General features: G+C 52.2%; 1 protein-coding gene across 1 annotated transcript in view; it reads left to right on the top strand.

Moving 5' to 3' along the window:
• The window catches only part of LOC140411508 (dynein axonemal heavy chain 8-like), a 2059122-nt gene that overhangs the window by 1718593 nt on the left and 313054 nt on the right, over positions 1-27475 (top strand). The window contains exons 76-77 of the mRNA XM_072500594.1: positions 21256-21361; positions 21755-22007. Coding sequence (XP_072356695.1) covers positions 21256-21361; positions 21755-22007 — 359 coding nt within the window. The remainder of the gene's footprint in view (positions 1-21255; positions 21362-21754; positions 22008-27475) is intronic.

Below are 27475 nucleotides of genomic sequence, written 5' to 3'. Positions count from 1 at the left end.
CTCTGTGTCAGGATTGTATGTACCGTATGCGGGGTTGCTACGATTAATTCGCCGCCGAAAGTGAGTTTACGGCTTTCTTCCACAAGAGCCGCTATAGCGGCCACTGCTTGGACGCACAGTGGCCATCCGCGGGACACAGGATCCAATACTTTCGACAAGAATGCTACTGGCCTTTTGTCCCCTCCCCACTTTTGGGTCAGAACCCCCATTGCCGTTCCACCTTCCACATTAACGTAGAGGTAAAAGGGCTTCTCCAAACATGGGAGAGAGAGCACTGGTGCCCTTATCAGGCTTTGTCTTAGTTCATCATATCTCTCTTTTTCTTCCTGTTTCCATTTCAATTCCTTTACTTTCTCTGCCATTTTGTCATACAGGAACTTAGTTTTTGATGCAAAATTCTCGATCCAAATTCTGCAGTATCCTATTAATCCTAAAAATTTCCTAATTTCCTTGATAGTGCGTGGTAAAGGGAGGGAGGTTATTCCTTCTATGCGTTCAGGGTTTATCCTTCTTTTTCCTTCACTTACTAAATGGCCCAAATACTTGACTTCTTTTTCAACAAACTGGAGCTTGTTTTTGGACACCCTCAAACGTTTTTCTCCTAGGAAATTTAGCAACTCTATAGTCCCTTTTGTGACCACTGTTTTGTCCAAGCCGGACAGTAGCAGGTCATCCACATATTGCAATAATTGGGTCCCCTGCTTGTTACTATATTCCTCTAGTACTTGTTCTAGCACTTGCCCGAACAAGTTAGGTGACTTGGTGAATCCCTGGGGTAGAACTTTCCACCTATATTGTTGCTTCCGTCGGGTGTATGGATTCTCCCATTCAAAGGCAAAAATATCTCGGCTTTTCTCATCAAGTGGGCAGCTCCAGAATGCATCTTTTAGATCCACCACACTGAACCATTTATGGGCATGGGGAATTTGTCCCATAATGGTATATGGGTTTGGCACCACAGGATGGCGCTTTTCCACTATTTTGTTCAGCTCTCTCAGATCTTGCACCATCCGATACGTTCCGTCAGACTTCTTGACTGGTAATATGGGGGTATTATATGGGGACATGCAGGACTCCACCACTCCTTCTACCTCCAATATTTCTATCACTGGTTGGAGTCCCTGCCGCCCTTCCATTGAGATGGGGTACTGTCTTACACGGACTGATTCACATCCGGCTTTCAGGCTGATCTTTAGTGGGGATATATGTAACCCTCCCCGATTGCCCTCCCCGGCCCAGACCATGGGGTTTATTTCCTTTTCGTCTTGGTCCGTCAGAATGTACATTTTCACTACTACGTTTCCATTTTCCGGGGCCGTCCCTAGTTTTAATTGCACTTGCAGATCTCGTCCCATTAAATTCATCCCTACTTGTGGAATTAATATTAAGGTTTCAGTTGCTTCTCTCGTTTGGTATTTAACGAGTACGTCCTCTATTTCTGGGGCTATTAATGCTTTTCCCCCTACTCCCGCGATTTTAATTTTTCCCTTTCCTGTGTTCATTCCTTTTGGTATATGCATAATACTTGATCTTTCTGCCCCTGAATCTACCATAAATACCACTTCCTCTCCCTGGGGTCCCACTTTCAAATTAACCAAGGGCTCCCTTCTGTATCCTTCCAACCCCAGGGAGTGGAGCCCCTGACCCCCCTATTCAACCTCTTCCATCATGGCGTATACTTTCGCCTCCTTCTTCCTCTTTGGGCAATCTCTTTTAAAGTGTCCTTCCTCATCACAATAATAACATTTCATGGGTCCTGTCTCCCAATTTCCTGTTCCTTGTCCTCCTCTTCCCCTACCTCTGCCTCTTCCCCTCCCCTGTTGTCCTTGTTGACCCCCCTGCCTCTACCTGGGGTCTCCCTCGTCCACTTCTTTTCCACAACCTGCTCTACCGCCTGCATCATCATCTTCGCCTTACCCTTCGCCTTCTCATCTTCCCTTCTCACATATACTTTTTGTGCTTCCTTTAGTAATTCGTCCATTGATTTGTCATTCCAGTCTTCCAACTTTTCTCATTTCTTTTTAACATCTGGCCACAATTTAGTGACAAAGTTAGCTCGCAAGACTTGCTGCCCAGCGTCTGATTCTGGGTCAATGCCTGAGTATTGTTGTATATTCCGCCTTAATCTTTGGAGGAATATTGCCGGGGCCTCATCTTTTTCCTGTCTATTCTCAAATGCTTTCTCAAAATTCTGTCCCTTTGGGACCGATTCTCTTATCCCTTTTACAATTAACTTTCTGTAATCTATCATATCTTGTCTCCCCGCTTGTGTTTGTTGGTCCCATGCAGGTCGGGCAATTGGAAATTTTGTGTCCCTGGTATTGCCGGGACGTTCCCTACAGCGGAGTTTTCTCTTTCCCAAATCCTCATTCCTGCTTGTCTTACCATTTGCCTCTCGTCTGGGGTTAAGAGATTCCCCAGAATGGCCTGCATTTCGTCCCAGGAATATATATTGGGTCCAAGGAATTGATTTAATTGTTCAGCCACTGTCAGGGGGTCCTCCAGCAGGTTTTTTCATTTCTTTCTTGAAACTTCTTACTTCAGTACTTGTTAGGGGCACGTTCACAAATCCCAAGTTATCGTCACCCATGGGTACCTCCCTCAAGGGGAACAGCGCCGTTGGAAGGGTGCTTGGCAGAGGGAAATTTTGACATCGTCCTTTAACTGCTGGACTTCTGTTTTTCTTGACCTCGGGATCGTTCCCATTCCCCCTGGTTGATCATTATGGGCCCCTGTTTCTGTTGAAGGAGTGTGGGGCCCTTGTATTATGTCCGGAGGAGGATTTATGGGCTGAGGATGGTTTATGGGCACCGGTTGGTCTTCGTGCTGCAGTGGGGGAAGCGGAGGAGGATTTATGGGCGCCTGTTGGTTTGCCAGTTGTGGCTGATTATTCTGAGGGGGCTGCAGATAGGGCGATGGCAGACTGTCTAAACAGTCCCACTGAGGGGGAGGGGGAGGGAGAGGTTCTTTGTCTTTCTTCCCTTTAACTTTCAAGTTAAACATATTGGTGACCACCATCCAACAAGCGGCATAACTACTTTCTTCGTGTTTAACGGGTGACTTACTGTTAACGTAAATGTTTAACTGTTGGCACGCCCAATCCTCGTCTGATCCATATTTTGGCCATAAAATTGAGGGTGGTGCTATTGGTTCTTCTGGCCATCTGTAGTAACAATACCGGATCATCTTTTCCTTTGACTTCCCCTTAGTACAAGAGGTGTCACCCCAAGTTTGTAACATTCGCCCCAACGGACTATCGGGTGGGATTTCTTGATTAGTTTTTCCATCCTTTTCCTTTTTACTGGGTTTACTACCCATGTCTAATCCTTAATCCTGCGTTACTTAATTAACCTGGAACTTGGTTCCTTAAGACAACAAATTCCGTCGTCTTCCCACCGTCGCCCGAGTAATACTTAATAGTCAATTTTCTTACCCGGGTCTTGTGCACAAGAATTGCTCGACAGTCTACTTTTTCCTGGTTCATCTCCCTCTTGCTTCTAGAGTCCTCTGGTCCGGGCTGCGTCACTTCGTCAGCCCGAGAGCGGTGATTTCAGAGACTACCAAAATCAGTAGGACGCGTCGTCTCGTCACTCCTCGCTCCCAGCTACTGGCAGAGCGCCGTTGGGATCCCGGACGAGCCCCCAAGTTTGTGAGATGTGGATGTGCTCACAATCACTGACACCAAGGACAAAGTCGTAGAAGCAAGTTCCTTTATTAGTTTCGAGTCTGCAGAGTCGGGTGCCTCCACTAGAGAAGCCCACTCTACGGCAATTGTTCTTTCCCTTTTATCCTAATCCCGTCGCCCCAGTCCCCTCCCCTCTTGCCTGATCGGTTCAGGTTGTCAAGGTTCACATTCTTTCCGGTACGCCTACCATCTGTTACATTGCATGTTCACGTTAACGTTAGTTGCTCGCCACATCCTGTTATCTCCACATCCTGTGGCCCATTCTAATGATTAAATCAAACCTCATCCCTCACAATGGCCCCTTCTAATGATTTAATCAAACCGTATCTCTCACAATGTTATCTCCCCATCCTGTGGCCCATTCTAATGATTTAATCAAACCCCATCCCTCACAATGGCCCCTGCTAATGATTTAATCAAACCTTATCCCTCACAGTCTGCTCGCACTGTGCCCCCAGCTTTCAGAGTTGTTTAGTCTGTTCGCACTGTGCCCACAGGTTTCAGATTGGTTTAATCTGCTCGCACTGTGTCCCCAGGTTTCAGGCTGGTTTAGTCTGCTCGCACTGTGCCCCCAGGTTTCAGACTGGTTTAGTCTGCTCGCACTGTGCCCCCAGGATTCAGACTGGTTTAATCTGCTCGCACTGTGCCCCCAGGTTTCAGACTGGTTTAATCTGCTCGCACTGTGCCCCCAGGTTTCAGACTGGTTTAGTCTGCTCGCACTGTGCTCCCAGGTTTCAGACTGGTTTAGTCTGCTCGCACTGTGTCCACAGGTTTCAGACTGGTTTAGTCTGCTCGCACTGTGCCCCAGGTTTCAGACTGGTTTAGTCTGCTCGCACTGTGCTCCCAGGTTTCAGACTGGTTTAGTCTGCTCGCACTGTGCTCCCAGGTTTCAGACTGGTTTGGTCTGCTCGCACTGTGCCCCCAGGTTTCAGACTGGTTTAGTCTGCTCGCACTGTGCTCCCAGGTTTCAGACTGGTTTAGTCTGCTCGCACTGTGCCCCAGGTTTCAGACTGGTTTAGTCTGCTCGCACTGTGCCCACAGGTTTCAGACTGGTTTAGTCTGCTCGCACTGTGCCCCCAGGTTTCAGACTGGTTTAGTCTGCTCGCCCTGTGCTCCCAGGTTTCAGACTGGTTTAATCTGCTCGCACTGTGCCCCCAGGTTTCAGACTGGTTTAGTCTGCTCGCACTGTGCCCCCAGGTTTCAAACTGGTTTAATCTGCTCGCACTGTGTCCCCAGGATTCAGACTGGTTTAGTCTGCTCGCACTGTGTCCCCAGGTTTCAGACTGGTTTAGTCTGCTCGCATTGTGCCCCCAGGTTTCAGACTGGTTTAGTCTGCTCGCACTGTGCCCCCAGGTTTCAGACTGGTTTAGTTTGCTCGCACTGTGCTCCCAGGTTTCAGACTGGTTTAGTCTGCTCGCACTGTGCCCCAGGTTTCAGACTGGTTTAGTCTGCTCGCACTGTGCCCCCAGGTTTCAGACTGGTTTAGTCTGCTCGCACTGTGCCCCAGGTTTCAGACTGGTTTAGTCTGCTCGCACTGTGCCCCCAGGTTTCAGACTGGTTTAGTCTGCTCGCACTGTGATCCCAGGTTTCAGACTGGTTTAATCTGCTCGCACTGTGCCCCCAGGTTTCAGACTGGTTTAGTCTGCTCGCACTGTGCCCCCAGGTTTCAGACTGGTTTAATCTGCTCGCACTGTGCCCCGGGTTTCAGACTGGTTTAGTCTGCTCGCACTGTGCTCCCAGGTTTCAGACTGGTTTAGTCTGCTCGCACTGTGCCCCAGGTTTCAGACTGGTTCAGTCTGCTCGCACTGTGCCCCCAGGTTTCAGACTGGTTTAATCTGCTCGCACTGTGCCCCCAGGTTTCAGACTGGTTTAATCTGCTCGCACTGTGCCCCCAGGTTTCAGACTGGTTTAATCTGCTCGCACTGTGCCCCCAGGTTTCAGACTGGTTTAGTCTGCTCGCACTGTGCCCCCAGGTTTCAGACTGGTTTAGTCACTCGCACTGTGCCCACAGCTTTCAGACTGGTTTAGTCTGCTCGCACTGTGCCCCCAGGTTTCAAACTGGTTTAATCTGCTCGCACTGTGCCCCCAGGTTTCAGACTGGTTTAGTCTGCTCGCACTGTGGCCCAGGTTTCAGACTGGTTTAGTCTGCTCGCACTGTGCCCCAGGTTTCAGACTGGTTTAGTCTGCTCGCACTGTGCCCTAGGTTTCAGACTGGTTTAATCTGCTCGCACTGTGCCCCCAGGTTTCAGACTGGTTTAGTCTGCTCGCACTGTGCCCCCAGGTTTCAGACTGGTTTAGTCTGCTCGCACTGTGCCCCCAGGTTTCAGACTGGTTTAGTCTGCTCGCACTGTGCCCCCAGGTTTCAGACTGGTTTAGTCTGCTCGCACTGTGCCCCCAGGATTCAGACTGGTTTAGTCTGCTCGCACTGTGCCCCCAGGTTTCAGACTGGTTTAGTCTGCTCGCACTGTGCCCCCAGGTTTCAGACTGGTTTAGTCTGCTCGCACTGTGCCCCCAGGATTCAGACTGGTTTAGTCTGCTCGCACTGTGCCCCAGGTTTCAGACTGGTTTAGTCTGCTCGCACTGTGCCCCCAGGTTTCAGACTGGTTTAGTCTGCTCGCACTGTGCCCCAGGTTTCAGACTGGTTTAGTCTGCTCGCACTGTGCCCCAGGTTTCAGACTGGTTTAGTCTGTTCGCACTGTGCCCCCAGGTTTCAGACTGGTTTAGTCTGCTCGCACTGTGCCCCCAGGTTTCAGACTGGTTTAGTCTGCTCGCACTGTGCCCCAGGTTTCAGACTGGTTTAGTCTGCTCGCACTGTGCCCCCAGGTTTCAGACTGGTTTAGTCTGCTCGCACTGTGCCCCCAGGTTTCAGACTGGTTTAGTCTGCTCGCACTGTGCCCCCAGGTTTCAGACTGGTTTAATCTGCTCGCACTGTGCCCCCAGGATTCAGACTGGTTTAATCTGCTTGCACTGTACCCCCAGGTTTCAGACTTGTTTAATCTGCTCGCACTGTGCCCCCAGGTTTCAGACTGGTTTAGTCTGCTCGCACTGTGCCCCCAGGTTTCAGACTGGTTTAATCTGCTCGCACTGTGCCCCCAGGATTCAGACTGGTTTAATCTGCTTGCAGTGTGCTCCCAGGTTTCAGACTGGTTTAATCTGCTCGCACTGTGCCCCCAGATTTCAGACTGGTTTAGTCTGCTCGCACTGTGCCCCCAGGTTTCAGACTGGTTTAGTCTGCTCGCACTGTGCCCCAGGTTTCAGACTGGTTTAGTCTGCTCGCACTGTACCCCCAGGATTCAGACTGGTTTAGTCTGCTCGCACTGTGCCCCCAGGTTTCAGACTGGTTTAGTCTGCTCGCACTGTGCCCCCAGGTTTCAGACTGGTTTAGTCTGCTCGCACTGTGCCCCCAGGATTCAGACTGGTTTAGTCTGCTCGCACTGTGCCCCCAGGTTTCAGACTGGTTTAATCTGCTCGCACTGTGCCCCGAGGTTTCAGACTGGTATAATCTGCTCGCACTGTGCCCCCAGGTTTCAGACTGGTTTAGTCTGCTCGCACTGTGCCCCCAGGTTTCAGACTGGTTTAATCTGCTCGCACTGTGCCCCCAGGATTCAGACTGGTTTAGTCTGCTCGCACTGTGCCCCCAGGATTCAGACTGGTTTAGTCTGCTCGCACTGTGCCACAGGTTTCAGACTGGTTTAGTCTGCTCGCACTGTGCCCCCAGGATTCAGACTGGTTTAGTCTGCTCGCACTGTGCCCCCAGGATTCAGACTGGTTTAATCTGCTCGCACTGTGCCCCCAGGTTTCAGACTGGTTTAATCTGCTCGCACTGTGCCCCCAGGTTTCAGACTGGTTTAATCTGCTCGCACTGTGCCCCCAGGTTTCAGACTGGTTTAGTCTGCTCGCACTGTGCCCCCAGGTTTCAGACTGGTTTAGTCTGCTCGCACTGTGCCCCCAGGATTCAGACTGGTTTAGTCTGCTCGCACTGTGCCCCCAGGTTTCAGACTGGTTTAATCTGCTCGCACTGTGCCCCCAGGTTTCAGACTGGTTTAATCTGCTCGCACTGTGCCCCAGGTTTCAGACTGGTTTAGTCTGCTCGCACTGTGCCCCCAGGTTTCAGACTGGTTTAATCTGCTCGCACTGTGCCCCCAGGTTTCAGACTGGTTTAGTCTGCTCGCACTGTGCCCCCAGGTTTCAGACAGGTTTAGTCTGCTCGCACTGTGCCCCCAGGTTTCAGACTGGTTTAATCTGCTCGCACTGTGCCCCCAGGTTTCAGACTGGTTTAGTCTGCTCACACTGTGCCCCCAGGTTTCAGACTGTTTAATCTGCTCGCACTGTGCCCCAGGATTCAGACTGGTTTAGTCTGCTCGCACTGTGCCCCAGGTTTCAGACTGGATTAGTCTGCTCGCACTGTGCCCCCAGGTTTCAGACTGGTTTAGTCTGCTCGCACTGTGCCCCCAGGTTTCAGACTGGTTTAGTCTGCTCGCACTGTGCCCCAGGTTTCAGACTGGTTTAGTCTGCTCGCACTGTGCCCCCAGGTTTCAGACTGGTTTAGTCTGCTCGCACTGTGCCCCAGGTTTCAGACTGGTTTAGTCTGCTCGCACTGTGCCCCCAGGTTTCAGACTGGTTTAGTCTGCTCGCACTGTGCCCCCAGGTTTCAGACTGGTTTAGTCTGCTCGCACTGTGCCCCCAGGTTTCAGACTGGTTTAGTCTGCTCGCACTGTGCCCCCAGGTTTCAGACTGGTTTAGTCTGCTCGCACTGTGCCCCCAGGTTTCAGACTGGTTTAATCTGCTCGCACTGTGCCCCCAGGTTTCAGACTGGTTTAGTCTGCTCACACTGTGCCCCCAGGTTTCAAACTGTTTAATCTGCTCGCACTGTGATCACAGGTTTCAGACTGGTTTAGTCTGCTCGCACTGTGCCCCCAGGATTCAGACTGGTTTAGTCTGCTCGCACTGTGCCCCAGGTTTCAGACTGGTTTAGTCTGCTCGCACTGTGCCCCCAGGTTTCAGACTGGTTTAGTCTGCTCGCACTGTGCCCCAGGTTTCAGACTGGTTTAGTCTGCTCGCACTGTGCCCCAGGTTTCAGACTGGTTTAGTCTGTTCGCACTGTGCCCCCAGGTTTCAGACTGGTTTAGTCTGCTCGCACTGTGCCCCCAGGTTTCAGACTGGTTTAGTCTGCTCGCACTGTGCCCCAGGTTTCAGACTGGTTTAGTCTGCTCGCACTGTGCCCCCAGGTTTCAGACTGGTTTAGTCTGCTCGCACTGTGCCCCCAGGTTTCAGACTGGTTTAGTCTGCTCGCACTGTGCCCCCAGGTTTCAGACTGGTTTAATCTGCTCGCACTGTGCCCCCAGGATTCAGACTGGTTTAATCTGCTTGCACTGTACCCCCAGGTTTCAGACTTGTTTAATCTGCTCGCACTGTGCCCCCAGGTTTCAGACTGGTTTAGTCTGCTCGCACTGTGCCCCCAGGTTTCAGACTGGTTTAATCTGCTCGCACTGTGCCCCCAGGATTCAGACTGGTTTAATCTGCTTGCAGTGTGCTCCCAGGTTTCAGACTGGTTTAATCTGCTCGCACTGTGCCCCCAGATTTCAGACTGGTTTAGTCTGCTCGCACTGTGCCCCCAGGTTTCAGACTGGTTTAGTCTGCTCGCACTGTGCCCCAGGTTTCAGACTGGTTTAGTCTGCTCGCACTGTACCCCCAGGATTCAGACTGGTTTAGTCTGCTCGCACTGTGCCCCCAGGTTTCAGACTGGTTTAGTCTGCTCGCACTGTGCCCCCAGATTTCAGACTGGTTTAGTCTGCTCGCACTGTGCCCCCAGGATTCAGACTGGTTTAGTCTGCTCGCACTGTGCCCCCAGGTTTCAGACTGGTTTAATCTGCTCGCACTGTGCCCCGAGGTTTCAGACTGGTTTAATCTGCTCGCACTGTGCCCCCAGGTTTCAGACTGGTTTAGTCTGCTCGCACTGTGCCCCCAGGTTTCAGACTGGTTTAATCTGCTCGCACTGTGCCCCCAGGATTCAGACTGGTTTAGTCTGCTCGCACTGTGCCCCCAGGATTCAGACTGGTTTAGTCTGCTCGCACTGTGCCACAGGTTTCAGACTGGTTTAGTCTGCTCGCACTGTGCCCCCAGGATTCAGACTGGTTTAGTCTGCTCGCACTGTGCCCCCAGGATTCAGACTGGTTTAATCTGCTCGCACTGTGCCCCCAGGATTCAGACTGGTTTAGTCTGCTCGCACTGTGCCCCCAGGTTTCAGACTGGTTTAATCTGCTCGCACTGTGCCCCCAGGTTTCAGACTGGTTTAATCTGCTCGCACTGTGCCCCCAGGTTTCAGACTGGTTTAGTCTGCTCGCACTGTGCCCCCAGGTTTCAGACTGGTTTAGTCTGCTCGCACTGTGCCCCCAGGATTCAGACTGGTTTAGTCTGCTCGCACTGTGCCCCCAGGTTTCAGACTGGTTTAATCTGCTCGCACTGTGCCCCCAGGTTTCAGACTGGTTTAATCTGCTCGCACTGTGCCCCAGGTTTCAGACTGGTTTAGTCTGCTCGCACTGTGCCCCCAGGTTTCAGACTGGTTTAATCTGCTCGCACTGTGCCCCCAGGTTTCAGACTGGTTTAGTCTGCTCGCACTGTGCCCCCAGGTTTCAGACAGGTTTAGTCTGCTCGCACTGTGCCCCCAGGTTTCAGACTGGTTTAATCTGCTCGCACTGTGCCCCCAGGTTTCAGACTGGTTTAGTCTGCTCACACTGTGCCCCCAGGTTTCAGACTGTTTAATCTGCTCGCACTGTGCCCCAGGATTCAGACTGGTTTAGTCTGCTCGCACTGTGCCCCAGGTTTCAGACTGGATTAGTCTGCTCGCACTGTGCCCCCAGGTTTCAGACTGGTTTAGTCTGCTCGCACTGTGCCCCCAGGTTTCAGACTGGTTTAGTCTGCTCGCACTGTGCCCCAGGTTTCAGACTGGTTTAGTCTGCTCGCACTGTGCCCCCAGGTTTCAGACTGGTTTAGTCTGCTCGCACTGTGCCCCAGGTTTCAGACTGGTTTAGTCTGCTCGCACTGTGCCCCCAGGTTTCAGACTGGTTTAGTCTGCTCGCACTGTGCCCCCAGGTTTCAGACTGGTTTAGTCTGCTCGCACTGTGCCCCCAGGTTTCAGACTGGTTTAGTCTGCTCGCACTGTGCCCCCAGGTTTCAGACTGGTTTAGTCTGCTCGCACTGTGCCCCCAGGTTTCAGACTGGTTTAATCTGCTCGCACTGTGCCCCCAGGTTTCAGACTGGTTTAGTCTGCTCACACTGTGCCCCCAGGTTTCAGACTGTTTAATCTGCTCGCACTGTGATCACAGGTTTCAGACTGGTTTAGTCTGCTCGCACTGGGCCCCCAGGTTTCAGACTGGTTTAGTCTGCTCGCACTGTGCCCCCAGGTTTCAGAATGGTTTAGTCTGCTCGCACTGTGCCCCCAGGTTTCAGACTAGTTTAGTCTGCTCGCACTGTGCCCCAGGTTTCAGACTGGTTTAGTCTGCTCGCACTGTACCCCCAGGATTCAGACTGGTTTAGTCTGCTCGCACTGTGCCCCCAGGTTTCAGACTGGTTTAGTCTGCTCGCACTGTGCCCCCAGATTTCAGACTGGTTTAGTCTGCTCGCACTGTGCCCCCAGGATTCAGACTGGTTTAGTCTGCTCGCACTGTGCCCCCAGGTTTCAGACTGGTTTAATCTGCTCGCACTGTGCCCCGAGGTTTCAGACTGGTTTAATCTGCTCGCACTGTGCCCCCAGGTTTCAGACTGGTTTAGTCTGCTCGCACTGTGCCCCCAGGTTTCAGACTGGTTTAATCTGCTCGCACTGTGCCCCCAGGATTCAGACTGGTTTAGTCTGCTCGCACTGTGCCCCCAGGATTCAGACTGGTTTAGTCTGCTCGCACTGTGCCACAGGTTTCAGACTGGTTTAGTCTGCTCGCACTGTGCCCCCAGGATTCAGACTGGTTTAGTCTGCTCGCACTGTGCCCCCAGGATTCAGACTGGTTTAATCTGCTCGCACTGTGCCCCCAGGATTCAGACTGGTTTAGTCTGCTCGCACTGTGCCCCCAGGTTTCAGACTGGTTTAATCTGCTCGCACTGTGCCCCCAGGTTTCAGACTGGTTTAATCTGCTCGCACTGTGCCCCCAGGTTTCAGACTGGTTTAGTCTGCTCGCACTGTGCCCCCAGGTTTCAGACTGGTTTAGTCTGCTCGCACTGTGCCCCCAGGATTCAGACTGGTTTAGTCTGCTCGCACTGTGCCCCCAGGTTTCAGACTGGTTTAATCTGCTCGCACTGTGCCCCCAGGTTTCAGACTGGTTTAATCTGCTCGCACTGTGCCCCAGGTTTCAGACTGGTTTAGTCTGCTCGCACTGTGCCCCCAGGTTTCAGACTGGTTTAATCTGCTCGCACTGTGCCCCCAGGTTTCAGACTGGTTTAGTCTGCTCGCACTGTGCCCCCAGGTTTCAGACAGGTTTAGTCTGCTCGCACTGTGCCCCCAGGTTTCAGACTGGTTTAATCTGCTCGCACTGTGCCCCCAGGTTTCAGACTGGTTTAGTCTGCTCACACTGTGCCCCCAGGTTTCAGACTGTTTAATCTGCTCGCACTGTGCCCCAGGATTCAGACTGGTTTAGTCTGCTCGCACTGTGCCCCAGGTTTCAGACTGGATTAGTCTGCTCGCACTGTGCCCCCAGGTTTCAGACTGGTTTAGTCTGCTCGCACTGTGCCCCCAGGTTTCAGACTGGTTTAGTCTGCTCGCACTGTGCCCCAGGTTTCAGACTGGTTTAGTCTGCTCGCACTGTGCCCCCAGGTTTCAGACTGGTTTAGTCTGCTCGCACTGTGCCCCAGGTTTCAGACTGGTTTAGTCTGCTCGCACTGTGCCCCCAGGTTTCAGACTGGTTTAGTCTGCTCGCACTGTGCCCCCAGGTTTCAGACTGGTTTAGTCTGCTCGCACTGTGCCCCCAGGTTTCAGACTGGTTTAGTCTGCTCGCACTGTGCCCCCAGGTTTCAGACTGGTTTAGTCTGCTCGCACTGTGCCCCCAGGTTTCAGACTGGTTTAATCTGCTCGCACTGTGCCCCCAGGTTTCAGACTGGTTTAGTCTGCTCACACTGTGCCCCCAGGTTTCAGACTGTTTAATCTGCTCGCACTGTGATCACAGGTTTCAGACTGGTTTAGTCTGCTCGCACTGGGCCCCCAGGTTTCAGACTGGTTTAGTCTGCTCGCACTGTGCCCCCAGGTTTCAGACTGGATTAGTCTGCTCGCACTGTGCCCCAGGTTTCAGATTGGTTTAGTCTGCTCGCACTGTGCCCACAGGTTTCAGACTGGTTTAATCTGCTCGCACTGTGCCCCGGGTTTCAGACTGGTTTAGTCTGCTCGCACTGTGCCCCCAGGTTTCAGACTGGGTTAATCTGCTCACACTGTGCCCCCAGGTTTCAGACTGGTTTAGTCTGCTCGCACTGTGCCCCCAGGTTTCAGACTGGTTTAATCTGCTCGCACTGTGCCCCCAGGTTTCAGACTGGTTTAGTCTGCTCGCACTGTGCCCCCAGGTTTCAGACTGGTTTAGTCTGCTCGCACTGTGCCCCCAGGTTTCAGACTGGTTTAGTCTGCTCGCACTGTGATCCCAGGTTTCAGACTGGTTTAGTCTGCTCGCACTGTGCCCCCAGGTTTCAGACTGGTTTAGTCTGCTCGCACTGTGCCCCCAGGTTTCAGACTGGTTTAGTCTGCTCGCACTGTGCCCCCAGGATTCAGACTGGTATGGTCTGCTCGCACTGTGCCCCCAGGTTTCAGACTGGTTTAGTCTGCTCGCACTGTGCCCCCAGGTTTCAGACTGGTTTAGTCTGCTCGCACTGTGCCCCCAGGATTCAGACTGGTTTAGTCTGCTCGCACTGTGCCCCCAGGTTTCAGACTGGTTTAATCTGCTCGCACTGTGCCCCCAGGTTTCAGACTGGTTTAATCTGCTCGCACTGTGCCCCAGGTTTCAGACTGGTTTAGTCTGCTCGCACTGTGCCCCCAGGTTTCAGACTGGTTTAATCTGCTCGCACTGTGCCCCCAGGTTTCAGACTGGTTTAGTCTGCTCGCACTGTGCCCCCAGGTTTCAGACAGGTTTAGTCTGCTCGCACTGTGCCCCCAGGTTTCAGACTGGTTTAATCTGCTCGCACTGTGCCCCCAGGTTTCAGACTGGTTTAGTCTGCTCACACTGTGCCCCCAGGTTTCAGACTGTTTAATCTGCTCGCACTGTGCCCCAGGATTCAGACTGGTTTAGTCTGCTCGCACTGTGCCCCAGGTTTCAGACTGGATTAGTCTGCTCGCACTGTGCCCCCAGGTTTCAGACTGGTTTAGTCTGCTCGCACTGTGCCCCCAGGTTTCAGACTGGTTTAGTCTGCTCGCACTGTGCCCCAGGTTTCAGACTGGTTTAGTCTGCTCGCACTGTGCCCCCAGGTTTCAGACTGGTTTAGTCTGCTCGCACTGTGCCCCAGGTTTCAGACTGGTTTAGTCTGCTCGCACTGTGCCCCCAGGTTTCAGACTGGTTTAGTCTGCTCGCACTGTGCCCCCAGGTTTCAGACTGGTTTAGTCTGCTCGCACTGTGCCCCCAGGTTTCAGACTGGTTTAGTCTGCTCGCACTGTGCCCCCAGGTTTCAGACTGGTTTAGTCTGCTCGCACTGTGCCCCCAGGTTTCAGACTGGTTTAATCTGCTCGCACTGTGCCCCCAGGTTTCAGACTGGTTTAGTCTGCTCACACTGTGCCCCCAGGTTTCAGACTGTTTAATCTGCTCGCACTGTGATCACAGGTTTCAGACTGGTTTAGTCTGCTCGCACTGGGCCCCCAGGTTTCAGACTGGTTTAGTCTGCTCGCACTGTGCCCCCAGGTTTCAGAATGGTTTAGTCTGCTCGCACTGTGCCCCCAGGTTTCAGACTGGTTTAGTCTGCTCGCACTGTGCCCCAGGTTTCAGACTGGTTTAGTCTGCTCGCACTGTACCCCCAGGATTCAGACTGGTTTAGTCTGCTCGCACTGTGCCCCCAGGTTTCAGACTGGTTTAGTCTGCTCGCACTGTGCCCCCAGATTTCAGACTGGTTTAGTCTGCTCGCACTGTGCCCCCAGGATTCTGACTGGTTTAGTCTGCTCGCACTGTGCCCCCAGGTTTCAGACTGGTTTAATCTGCTCGCACTGTGCCCCGAGGTTTCAGACTGGTTTAATCTGCTCGCACTGTGCCCCCAGGTTTCAGACTGGTTTAGTCTGCTCGCACTGTGCCCCCAGGTTTCAGACTGGTTTAATCTGCTCGCACTGTGCCCCCAGGATTCAGACTGGTTTAGTCTGCTCGCACTGTGCCCCCAGGATTCAGACTGGTTTAGTCTGCTCGCACTGTGCCACAGGTTTCAGACTGGTTTAGTCTGCTCGCACTGTGCCCCCAGGATTCAGACTGGTTTAGTCTGCTCGCACTGTGCCCCCAGGATTCAGACTGGTTTAATCTGCTCGCACTGTGCCCCCAGGATTCAGACTGGTTTAGTCTGCTCGCACTGTGCCCCCAGGTTTCAGACTGGTTTAATCTGCTCGCACTGTGCCCCCAGGTTTCAGACTGGTTTAATCTGCTCGCACTGTGCCCCCAGGTTTCAGACTGGTTTAGTCTGCTCGCACTGTGCCCCCAGGTTTCAGACTGGTTTAGTCTGCTCGCACTGTGCCCCCAGGATTCAGACTGGTTTAGTCTGCTCGCACTGTGCCCCCAGGTTTCAGACTGGTTTAATCTGCTCGCACTGTGCCCCCAGGTTTCAGACTGGTTTAATCTGCTCGCACTGTGCCCCAGGTTTCAGACTGGTTTAGTCTGCTCGCACTGTGCCCCCAGGTTTCAGACTGGTTTAATCTGCTCGCACTGTGCCCCCAGGTTTCAGACTGGTTTAGTCTGCTCGCACTGTGCCCCCAGGTTTCAGACAGGTTTAGTCTGCTCGCACTGTGCCCCCAGGTTTCAGACTGGTTTAATCTGCTCGCACTGTGCCCCCAGGTTTCAGACTGGTTTAGTCTGCTCACACTGTGCCCCCAGGTTTCAGACTGTTTAATCTGCTCGCACTGTGCCCCAGGATTCAGACTGGTTTAGTCTGCTCGCACTGTGCCCCAGGTTTCAGACTGGATTAGTCTGCTCGCACTGTGCCCCCAGGTTTCAGACTGGTTTAGTCTGCTCGCACTGTGCCCCCAGGTTTCAGACTGGTTTAGTCTGCTCGCACTGTGCCCCAGGTTTCAGACTGGTTTAGTCTGCTCGCACTGTGCCCCCAGGTTTCAGACTGGTTTAGTCTGCTCGCACTGTGCCCCAGGTTTCAGACTGGTTTAGTCTGCTCGCACTGTGCCCCCAGGTTTCAGACTGGTTTAGTCTGCTCGCACTGTGCCCCCAGGTTTCAGACTGGTTTAGTCTGCTCGCACTGTGCCCCCAGGTTTCAGACTGGTTTAGTCTGCTCGCACTGTGCCCCCAGGTTTCAGACTGGTTTAGTCTGCTCGCACTGTGCCCCCAGGTTTCAGACTGGTTTAATCTGCTCGCACTGTGCCCCCAGGTTTCAGACTGGTTTAGTCTGCTCACACTGTGCCCCCAGGTTTCAGACTGTTTAATCTGCTCGCACTGTGATCACAGGTTTCAGACTGGTTTAGTCTGCTCGCACTGGGCCCCCAGGTTTCAGACTGGTTTAGTCTGCTCGCACTGTGCCCCCAGGTTTCAGACTGGATTAGTCTGCTCGCACTGTGCCCCAGGTTTCAGATTGGTTTAGTCTGCTCGCACTGTGCCCACAGGTTTCAGACTGGTTTAATCTGCTCGCACTGTGCCCCGGGTTTCAGACTGGTTTAGTCTGCTCGCACTGTGCCCCCAGGTTTCAGACTGGGTTAATCTGCTCACACTGTGCCCCCAGGTTTCAGACTGGTTTAGTCTGCTCGCACTGTGCCCCCAGGTTTCAGACTGGTTTAATCTGCTCGCACTGTGCCCCCAGGTTTCAGACTGGTTTAGTCTGCTCGCACTGTGCCCCCAGGTTTCAGACTGGTTTAGTCTGCTCGCACTGTGCCCCCAGGTTTCAGACTGGTTTAGTCTGCTCGCACTGTGATCCCAGGTTTCAGACTGGTTTAGTCTGCTCGCACTGTGCCCCCAGGTTTCAGACTGGTTTAGTCTGCTCGCACTGTGCCCCCAGGTTTCAGACTGGTTTAGTCTGCTCGCACTGTGCCCCCAGGATTCAGACTGGTATGGTCTGCTCGCACTGTGCCCCCAGGTTTCAGACTGGTTTAATCTGCTCGCACTGTGCCCCCAGGTTTCAGACTGGTTTAGTCTGCTCGCACTGTGATCCCAGGTTTCAGACTGGTTTAGTCTGCTCGCACTGTGCCCCAGGTTTCAGTCTGGTTTAGTCTGCTCGCACTGTGCCCCCAGGTTTCAGACTGGTTTAGTCTGCTCGCACTGTGCCCCCAGGTTTCAGACTGGTTTAGTCTGCTCGCACTGTGCCCCCAGGATTCAGACTGGTTTAGTCTGCTCGCACTGTGCCCCCAGGTTTCAGACTGGTTTAATCTGCTCGCACTGTGCCTCCAGGTTTCAGACTGGTTTAATCTGCTCGCACTGTGCCCCAGGTTTCAGACTGGTTTAATCTGCTCGCACTGTGCCCCCAGGTTTCAGACTGGTTTAATCTGCTCGCACTGTGCCCCCAGGTTTCAGACTGGTTTAGTCTGCTCGCACTGTGCTCCCAGGTTTCAGACTGGTTCAGTCTGCTCGCACTGTGCCCCCAGGTTTCAGACTGGGTTAGTCTGCTCGCACTGTGCCCCCAGGTTTCAGAATGGTTTAGTCTGCTCGCACTGTGCCCCCAGGTTTCAGACTGGTTTAGTCTGCTCGCACTGTGCCCCCAGGTTTCAGACTGGTTTAGTCTGCTCGCACTGTGCCCACAGGTTTCAGACTGGTTTAGTCTGCTCGCACTGTGCCCCCAGGTTTCAGACTGGTTTAGTCTGCTCGCACTGTGCCCCCAGGTTTCAGACTGGTTTAGTCTGCTCGCACTGTGCCCCAGGTTTCAGACTGGTTTAGTCTGCTCGCACGGTGCCCCCAGGTTTCAGACTGGTTTAGTCTGCTCGCACTGTGCCCCCAGGTTTCAGACTGGTTTAGTCTGCTCGCACTGTGCCCCCAGGTTTCAGACTGGTTTAGTCTGCTCGCACTGTGCCCCCAGGTTTCAGACTGGTTTAGTCTGCTCGCACTGTGCCCCCAGGTTTCAGACTGGTTTAATCTGCTCGCACTGTGCCCCCAGGTTTCAGACTGGTTTAGTCTGCTCGCACTGTGCCCCCAGGTTTCAGACTGGTTTTGTCTGCTCGCACTGTGCCCACAGGTTTCAGACTGGTTTAGTCTGCTCGCACTGTGCCCACAGGTTTCAGACTGGTTTAGTCTGCTCGCACGGTGCCCCCAGGTTTCAGACTGGTTTAATCTGCTCGCACTGTGCCCCCAGGATTCAGACTGGTTTAGTCTGCTCGCACTGTGCCCCCAGGTTTCAGACTGGTTTAGTCTGCTCGCACTGTGCCCCCAGGTTTCAGACTGGTTTAGTCTGCTCGCACTGTGCCCACAGGTTTCAGACTGGTTTAGTCTGCTCGCACTGTGCCCCCAGGTTTCAGACTGGTTTAATCTGCTCGCACTGTGCTCCCAGGTTTCAGACTGGTTTAGTCTGCTCGCACGGTGCCCCCAGGTTTCAGACTGGTTTAATCTGCGCGCACTGTGCCCCCAGGTTTCAGACTGGTTTAGTCTGCTCGCACTGTGCCCCCAGGTTTCAGACTGGTTTAGTCTGCTCGCACTGTGCCCCCAGGTTTCAGACTGGTTTAGTCTGCTCGCACTGTGCCCCAGGTTTCAGACTGGTTTAGTCTGCTCGCACTGTGCCCCCAGGATTCAGACTGGTTTAATCTGCTCGCACTGTGCCCCCAGGTTTCAGACTGGTTTAATCTGCTCGCACGGTGCCCCCAGGTTTCAAACTGGTTTAATCTGCTCGCACTGTACCCACAGGTTTCAGACTGGTTTAGTCTGCTCGCACTGTGCCTACAGGCTTCAGACTGGTTTAATCTGCTCGCACTGTGCCCCCAGGTTTCAGACTGGGTTAATCTGCTCGCACTGTGCCCCCAGGTTTCAGACTGGTTTAGTCTGCTCGCACTGTGCCCCCAGGTTTCAGACTGGTTTAGTCTGCTCGCACTGTGCCTACAGGTTTCAGACTGGTTTAATCTGCTCGCACTGTGCCCCAGGTTTCAGACTGGGTTAATCTGCTCGCACTGTGCTCCCAGGTTTCAGACTGGTTTAGTTTGCTCGCACTGTGCCCCAGGTTTCAGACTGGTTTAGTCTGCTCGCACTGTGCCCCAGGTTTCAGACTGGTTTAGTCTGCTTGCACTGTGCCCCAGGTTTGAGACTGGTTTAATCTGCTCGCACGGTGCCCCCAGGTTTCAAACTGGTTTAGTCTGCTTGCACTGTGCCCCCATGAGCACCTGCTCGCACTGTGCCCCCATGAGCACCTTCTCGCACTGTGCCCCCATGAGCACCTTCTCACACTGTGCCCCAATGAGCACCTTCTCGCACTGTGCCCCCATGAGCTCCTGCTCGCACTGTGCCCCCATGAGCTCCTGCTCGCACTGTGCCCCCATGAGCACCTGCTCGCACTGTGCCCCCATGAGCTCCTGCTCGCACTGTGCCCCCATGAGCACCTGCTCGCACTGTGCCCCCATGAGCTCCTGCTCGCACTGTGCCCCCATGAGCACCTGCTCGCACTGTGCCCCCATGAGCTCCTGCTCGCACTGTGCCCCCATGAGCACCTGCTCGCACTGTGCCCCCATGAGCTCCTGCTCGCACTGTGCCCCCATGAGCACCTGCTTGCACTGTGCCCCCATGAGCACCTGCTCGCACTGTGCCCCCATGAGCACCTTCTCGCACTGTGCCCCCATGAGCACCTTCTCGCACTGTGCCCCCATGAGCACCTTCTCGCACTGTGCCCCCATGAGCTCCTGCTCGCACTGTGCCCCCATGAGCTCCTGCTCGCACTGTGCCCCCATGAGCACCTGCTCGCACTGTGCCCCCATGAGCTCCTGCTCGCACTGTGCCCCCATGAGCACCTGCTCGCACTGTGCCCCCATGAGCACCTGCTCGCACTGTGCCCCCATGAGCTCCTGCTCGCACTGTGCCCCCATGAGCACCTGCTCGCACTGTGCCCCCATGAGCACCTGCTCGCACTGTGCCCCCATGAGCACCTTCTCGCACTGTGCCCCCATGAGCTCCTGCTCGCACTGTGCCCCCATGAGCACCTTCTCGCACTGTGCCCCCATGAGCACCTTCTCGCACTGTGCCCCCATGAGCTCCTGCTCGCACTGTGCCCCCATGAGCACCTGCTCGCACTGTGCCCCCATGAGCTCCTGCTCGCACTGTGCCCCCATGAGCTCCTGCTCGCACTGTGCCCCCATGAGCTCCTGCTCGCACTGTGCCCCCATGAGCTCCTGCTCGCACTGTGCCCCCATGAGCACCTTCTCGCACTGTGCCCCCATGAGCACCTTCTCGCACTGTGCCCCCATGAGCACCTGCTCGCACTGTGCCCCCATGAGCACCTGCTCGCACTGTGCCCCCATGAGCACCTTCTCGCACTGTGCCCCCATGAGCACCTGCTCGCACTGTGCCCCCATGAGCTCCTGCTCGCACTGTGCCCCCATGAGCTCCTCCATTTATGGTCTGAACACCACCTGCCTTCAGCGCTCCTTTGTCGCTGCCGGCCGCATGAAGTTTCCAGATCAATGTTTTCCAGGTCATTTGGAACTGCATTTCTTATTGTTAAGTAAAATTACAATTGATCCCTTTGGAATTCATGTAAACTCTTTAGTCCTTTACAAATATTCCTAAGGAAACAATTGTAGATTCCACAGACATTTTGAAGAAAGTGCCCATTTCCCTTACTGCATCGTATCCAAGTCAAATGTGATGACACCTTGGGCTGGGTTCACTGCTCCCGATGATGAAATTATGTTCGGCGATGGGACGGAGAATCCGTTATGGCACCGAAATCGGGGGTGGTGCCGGTATCTGCCCCCTGAAAAGTGGCGGAGTCCAGGAGTATGGCGCGCCGATTATCCACCGCCTCAAGCTATTGCCTGTGTGTTATGCGTGCTCACACCATCCGGGAAGCTGCGTGGCGGCTGCAGACGCAGTCGGGGGAGGGATGATCGGTGGGTGGGGGGGGGGGGGCGGGGAGCTTCAGTCAGGACTAGGGGCACTGTGGGCGGGTGGTCCAGGACGTGCAAACGGCCGATGCGGGGCACCACTTTACCGGTCCATGTCCACGGACTGAGTCTGCCATGGGACACAGCACGTCCGCTGCAGGTCGCTGCCGTTCGCATTCGCGGCCTCTGCTGGAGGCCGTATCGGCTGCTAGAGCTGCAAGCACTACACCGGCTTCCTGCTAGCCCCCAGCAAATGGGGAATCGGTGGCCTATGGACGCCAGTTTTCTGGCGTAAAAGCCACCGTTTCACGTCGGCATGGGGACATCGTTTCCCAAACGGAGAATCCAGCCTCTTATTTTTTTCCATTTGCTGATTTGGAACCATTGATATTAATAATATTCGACCTTATAGGAGCTGGAAGCAGAGCGTGTGCAGCTAATCGAGGAGGTTACTGCCAACAAACGCAAAATGAAGGAATTGGAGAATAACCTGCTCTTCAAGCTCAGCACCACCAAAGGTAAATACCTCACTCGTTATCCATGTCACATAATCATTGCTTATGCTGCGAGAATCCCTTCTGCTGAGATTTTGCATTAGTCAGCTAAAAACAGTCACTCATTTGAATAAGATATCACCCGATGATCTATACCAGCCTGTCTTTGGTCAAGGAAAGATACCATGGTGCCTTCAAAGAATATTCTGTCAATACATCTTCCTGAACACAGCTTCAAACTGATTGAGTTTTGTCAACCTTCTTAGTGGGGAGACAATCATGCTCTTGCGAAGTATAAACACCGGCATTGGGCCAAAATAATTGTTTCTGTGATATAAACACTTGTTGGTACTTTGTTAATTAAAATTATAATTGTGAGGAATGAGGTCTTGATCAGCTCAATGGACATTTTTTCAGGTTCACTGGTGGATGATGAGTCTTTGATTGGTGTCCTTCAGACAACAAAGTCAACAGCGACTGAAGTTAGTGAGAAGCTGCATGTCGCAGCCGAGACAGAGATCAAAATTAACATGGCACAGGAGGAATACCGGCCAGCAGCCACGCGTGGTAGTATCCTGTACTTTCTCATCACTGAAATGACCATAGTTAACATCATGTACCAGACATCACTTGCCCAATTTCTGAAATTATTTGACCTCTCCATGGCCAGGTAAGATTCTCAATACTGTCCTAAGGAATATTCCATTCAGTAATGGAAAAGAATGAGTATATTATGAACATGCAAATATACAAAATAGGAGCAGAGATAGGCCATTCGGCCCCTCGAACCTGCTCTGCCATTCAGTAACATCATGGCTGATCTGTTTGTGTTAAGTTTCACATTCCCATCTACCCTCGATAACCTTTGATTCCCTTGCCCAGCAAGAATCTATCGACCACTGTCATTAAAATATTCAGTGATCCCGCTTCCACTGCCTCCTGAGGCAGAGTTCCAAGGTGGCAAAAAACATCTCCTCATCTCTGTCCTATCAGGGCGACTCCTAATTTTAAAACAGTGACCCTAGTTCTGGACTCGCCCACAAGAGGAAACATCCTCTACCTTGTCAGGATCTTGTATACTTCAATCAAATCACCCCTCACTCTTCTGAACTCTAGTGGAAGCAATCCCAGCCTTTCTAACCTACCCCATATGATAACCTGCCCCTTCCAGGTCCCATTCGAGTAAGTCTCCACTAATCCATCTCCAATACATTTACATCCTTCCTTAAATAAGGAGGCCAAAACTGCACACAGTATTCACGATGTGGTATCACCTAAGCCCTGTATAACTGAAGCCTAACACAGACCCATGACATTAGTCGGACAGATTGATCAGGAGGTTAAGATGTCAAATGGTCTCCTTTCATTCATTAGCCAAGAAATAGAAAATAAGAGCAGGGAGGCTACACTGGAACTAAATAGGCTAGGTCACAATTTAAGTACTGTGAGGTTCTGGTCACCTCATTATAGAAAGGGAGTAATTGCATTGGAGAGAGTTTTTTAATTCATTCATGGCATTCTCGGCTAACATTTATTGCCTATCTCTAGCTGTCCGTGCTTGATGAACTGCTTTCCCAAGCTGCTGCAGTCCATCTGGTGTAGGTACACCCTTAGTGTTTGCAGGAAGGGAGTTCCAGGATTTTGACCCAGCAACAGGGAAGGAGCAGTGACAAATTTCCAAGCCAGGATAGTGAGTAGTTTGAAGGTGTGTTTCCAGGTGGTGGGGTTCCCAGGTATCTGCTGCTCTTGTCCTTCTGGGTGGTAGTGGTGGTGGGTTTGGAAGGTGCTGTCTAAGGAACCTTGGTGAGTTCCTGCAGTGCATCTTGTAGATGCTACACACGGCTGCTACTGTTTGTCGTCAGTGGGGGGAGTGAATGTTTGTGGAAGGAAGAGCAATCAAGTGGGCTGCTTTGTCCTGGATGGTGTCGAGCTTCTTGAGTTTTAATTGCTGATGCACGTGGGTTGAATGCAACATTAACAGAGGTTTATTAAATAGGTCTTCACTGTATAAAGACAGGTTCTAGACTAAGGGCAAAAGCCCGCAAAGTAGCCGATAATGTTGTGCATGTCACGTGACTAGATTCTGAAAGGGACATTGTGCACAACTACAAAATCCACATCTATAACACTCCTGACTTGTGCTTTGTAGATGGGAGTCAGGAGGTGAATTAGTCACCACAGGATTCCTAGCCTCTGACCTGCTAATATAGCAACAGTATTAATGTGGCCCGCCCAGTTCTGTTTCTGGTCAACGATAACCTAAGATGACTGACCTCCAACAACCACAACCATCTACCAGGTATGCCTCCAACCAGCGGAGGATTTCCCAGCTAATTCCCATTGACTCCAGTTTAGCTGGGGCTCCTTGATGCCAGACTCGGTCAAATACTGCCTTGATGTCGAGGGCAGTCACTCTCACCTCGCCTCTGGAGTTCAACTCTTTTGTCCATGTTTGAACCAAGGCTGTAATGAGGTCAGAGGTTAATTGACCCTGGCGGAATCCAAACTGAGCGTCCGTGAGCAAGTCATTGCGAATCAAATACCGCTTGATGACCACTACCATCACTTTGCTGATGAATGGAGAGTAGACTGATAGGATGGTAATTGGTCTAGTTGGATTTATCCTACTTTTGTGTATTGTACATACTTGGACCATTTTCCACATGGCTGGGTAGACACTACTGTTGTAGTTGTTACGGAACAGCTTGGCTAGGGGTGCAGCAGATTCTTGAGCACAGGTCTTAATATCCTATTGCTGGAATATTGCCAGGGCCCATAGCCTTTGCAGTATCCAATCCCTTCAGCCATTTCTTGATATAGAACATAGAACATAGAACAATACAGCGCAGTACAGGCCCTTCGGCCCACGATGTTGCACCGAAACAAAAGCCATCTAACCTACACTATGCCATTATCATCCATATGTTTATCCAATAAACTTTTAAATGCCCTCAATGTTGGCGAGTTCACTACTGTAGCAGGTAGGGCATTCCACGGCCTCACTACTCTTTGTGTAAAGAACCTACCTCTGACCTCTGTCCTATATCTATTACCCCTCAGTTTAAAGTTATGTCCCCTCGTGCCAGCCATATCCATCCGCGGGAGAAGGCTCTCACTGTCCACCCTATCCAACCCCCTGATCATTTTGTATGCCTCTATTAAGTCTCCTCTTAACCTTCTTCTCTCCAACGAAAACAACCTCAAGTCCATCAGCCTTTCCTCATAAGATTTTCCCTCCATACCAGGCAACATCCTGGTAAATCTCCTCTGCACCCGCTCCAAAGCCTCCACGTCCTTCCTATAATGCGGTGACCAGAACTGTACGCAATACTCCAAATGCGGCCGGACCAGAGTTCTGTACAGCTGCAACATGACCTCCCGACTCCGGAACTCAATCCCTCTACCAATAAAGGCCAACACTCCATAGGCCTTCTTCACAACCCTATCAACCTGGGTGGCAACTTTCAGGGATCTATGTACAAATCACATGGAGTGAATTAAATTGGCTGGAGACTGACATATGTGATGCTGGGAACCTCAAGAGGAGTTGCATTATCCACTCTGCACTTTTGGCTGAAGATCTTTGCAAATGCTTCAGCCTTGTCTTTTGCACATATGTGCTGGGCTCCTCCATTATTGAGAATGTGGAGCCTCTTCCTCCAATGAATTGTTTAATTGGATGTGACAGGACTGCAGAGATTATACCTGACCCATTTGTTGTGTAATCATTTAGCTCTGTCTATTAATTGCTGCTTATGCCCTTTCTTATGCTACAGATCCTGCATTGTTATGACAGGGTCAGGTCTCTGTCTTTAAGGCAGTGTCATAAGGTCTCTCTTTCTCGAAGTAGAGTATCCAGACATCTCTGTACAGTAGATATTCCTGAGTGCTAACTGTATTTGATAGTGCATTGAGAGCTGAGATGGTTTTGTTGTATGAGTGGGAATAAAGATAGCAGTTAAGGGTTTGTAGGATCTCTTATTTTATCTTCTAATGAGAGAAGATTGGAGGTGTCGAAATACAACTTTATTTCTAATCATTCACTTTAATACACTTGCATATGAACTAAATCAAAACTTAGAAATAAAATATCAAACAATACATGAGTTGGTCAAATACATGGCAAAGGAAATCATTAATCATAAAAGCATGAAGAAATTACTTTTAAAATAAACAAATAGGATGATTCATGAATTCAGAAAGGCAGAAACTCAGGAGGCTGACCTTGGCCACGAGGTCCTATTTTAAGGGAACCCTTATCGATGGTCTAACCCATCATTTAGGAATTAGACCATCAGCTGAGTCCTCCTGATTTGTTCAAACAGATGTCTGTTACTTAAAGGATGATTTATTAATCAAACACTGGCCATTAATTAAGATTGACTTGGATCCATCAGGAATAATTCAGCATCTCCGTGCACAGCCTCATGAGAATAGGTTTCTCATGCCACTGCTAGCTATAGACCTTACTGTAATTAATTAGTTGATACATTCTTATTGCTAAATGCACTGAAATACAATAGTCCATTCATTATATGAAACATTCATTGAAACAATGTCTAAATTTCTACTGACAAGACCCTAAAGTTCAATAGTGTGGTGGTATGTATTAGGGATAATACGGTACACCAGGAATGCCGAGCAGCTATTGGAGGACAGATGCTGGATCCCGATTGGATCCTCCACCTACTGGGCTCCACCCAGATAGGAGGGATATAAGAACCTGGGTTTAATCCCCGCAGCTGCATTCTGTGAGTGAGCTGCTGGGGAACGTGTCTGAACAAGTCTGCTCAATAAAGCCTCGATTGAAGTTCTTTACGTCTCGCCTCGTGTGTGATCGATGGTGCTACAATTTATTGAGCAGACTTAAAAAGGAATATGGAGCTCCGGATCACCCCGGAGTGCCTGCGAATCGGCCCCCACGCAGCAAACGCAACATCCGCGTTTAAACACTGGCTGGTGTGCTTTGAGGGATACCTCCGAACAGCCCCCGGCAGAGCAACAGAAGACCAGAAGATGCAGGTCCTGCATTCCAGGGTGAGTCCCGAAACCTACTCACTCATCGAGGGCGCGGAAGAATTCCCAGAGGCGATCAACTTGCTGAAGGAGATCTACATTAAGCCCGTCAACCAGGTCTACGCACGCTACCAGCTCGCAACGAGACGACAAATCCCCGGGGAATCGCTAGACGATTTCTTCAACGCTCTAACGATCCTGGGACGAAACTGCAACTGCCCAGCGGTTACGGCGAACGAACATACGGACCTCCTGATCAGAGATGCTTACGTAGCAGGTTTGGCATCGTCGCAAATTCGCCAGAGACTTTTAGAGAAAGACTCTCTCGGACTCACAGATGTACGGGCCCTCGCAGCCTCCCTCGACGTGGCCTCCCAAAACGCCCGCGCCTATGCCCCCGACCGCGCTGCAGCCCCTTGGGCTCCGTGGACCCCCACCGCGACCGACCTCCCGGCAACCCCAACCCCTCCGCAAGCGTGCGCAGCCAGAATCCCAGACCACCCGGGGGGCCCCCGCTGCTACTTTTGCGGGCAGTCAAAACACCCCCGTCAGCGCTGCCCGGCCCGCTCAGCCACCTGCAAAAGCTGTGGTAAAAAGGGGCACTACGCAGCGGTGTGCCAGTCCCGTGGGGTCGCCGCTATCTCCGGGGAACAAATGGGACCACGGGCTCAACTCTCCCAGCGACCCACGGGCAGCCAACGGGCGCCGCCATTTTGGACCCCGGACACCACGAGGGGGGGACGGGCGCCGCCATCTTCCTACCCACAGGCCGCTGGCGATACATGGGAGCGTCCATTTTGTCCACACTGCCTGCAGACAACGGTCTGATAGACCAACCACGTTTGGCATCGGTGACCCTCGACCAGTCGCAGCCCCAGACTCTCCAGACGACAAAGATGCTGGTGAACGGCCACGAAACGACGTGTTTGATCGACTCGGGGAGCACGGAGAGTTTTATTCACCCGGACACGGTAAGACGCTGTTCCCTTGTAATTCGGCCAAGCACCCAAAAAATCTTCCTGGCGGCGGGATCCCACTCCGTTGAAATCAAAGGGTTCTGCATCGCAAACCTAACGGTGCAGGGGAGAGAGTTCAAAAATTACCAGCTGTACGTCCTTCCCC

Source organism: Scyliorhinus torazame, chromosome 4, assembly GCF_047496885.1.
Source record: "Scyliorhinus torazame isolate Kashiwa2021f chromosome 4, sScyTor2.1, whole genome shotgun sequence".
Taxonomy (NCBI): Eukaryota; Metazoa; Chordata; class Chondrichthyes; order Carcharhiniformes; family Scyliorhinidae; genus Scyliorhinus; species Scyliorhinus torazame.
This window is presented reverse-complemented; position numbering and strand designations above follow the sequence as displayed.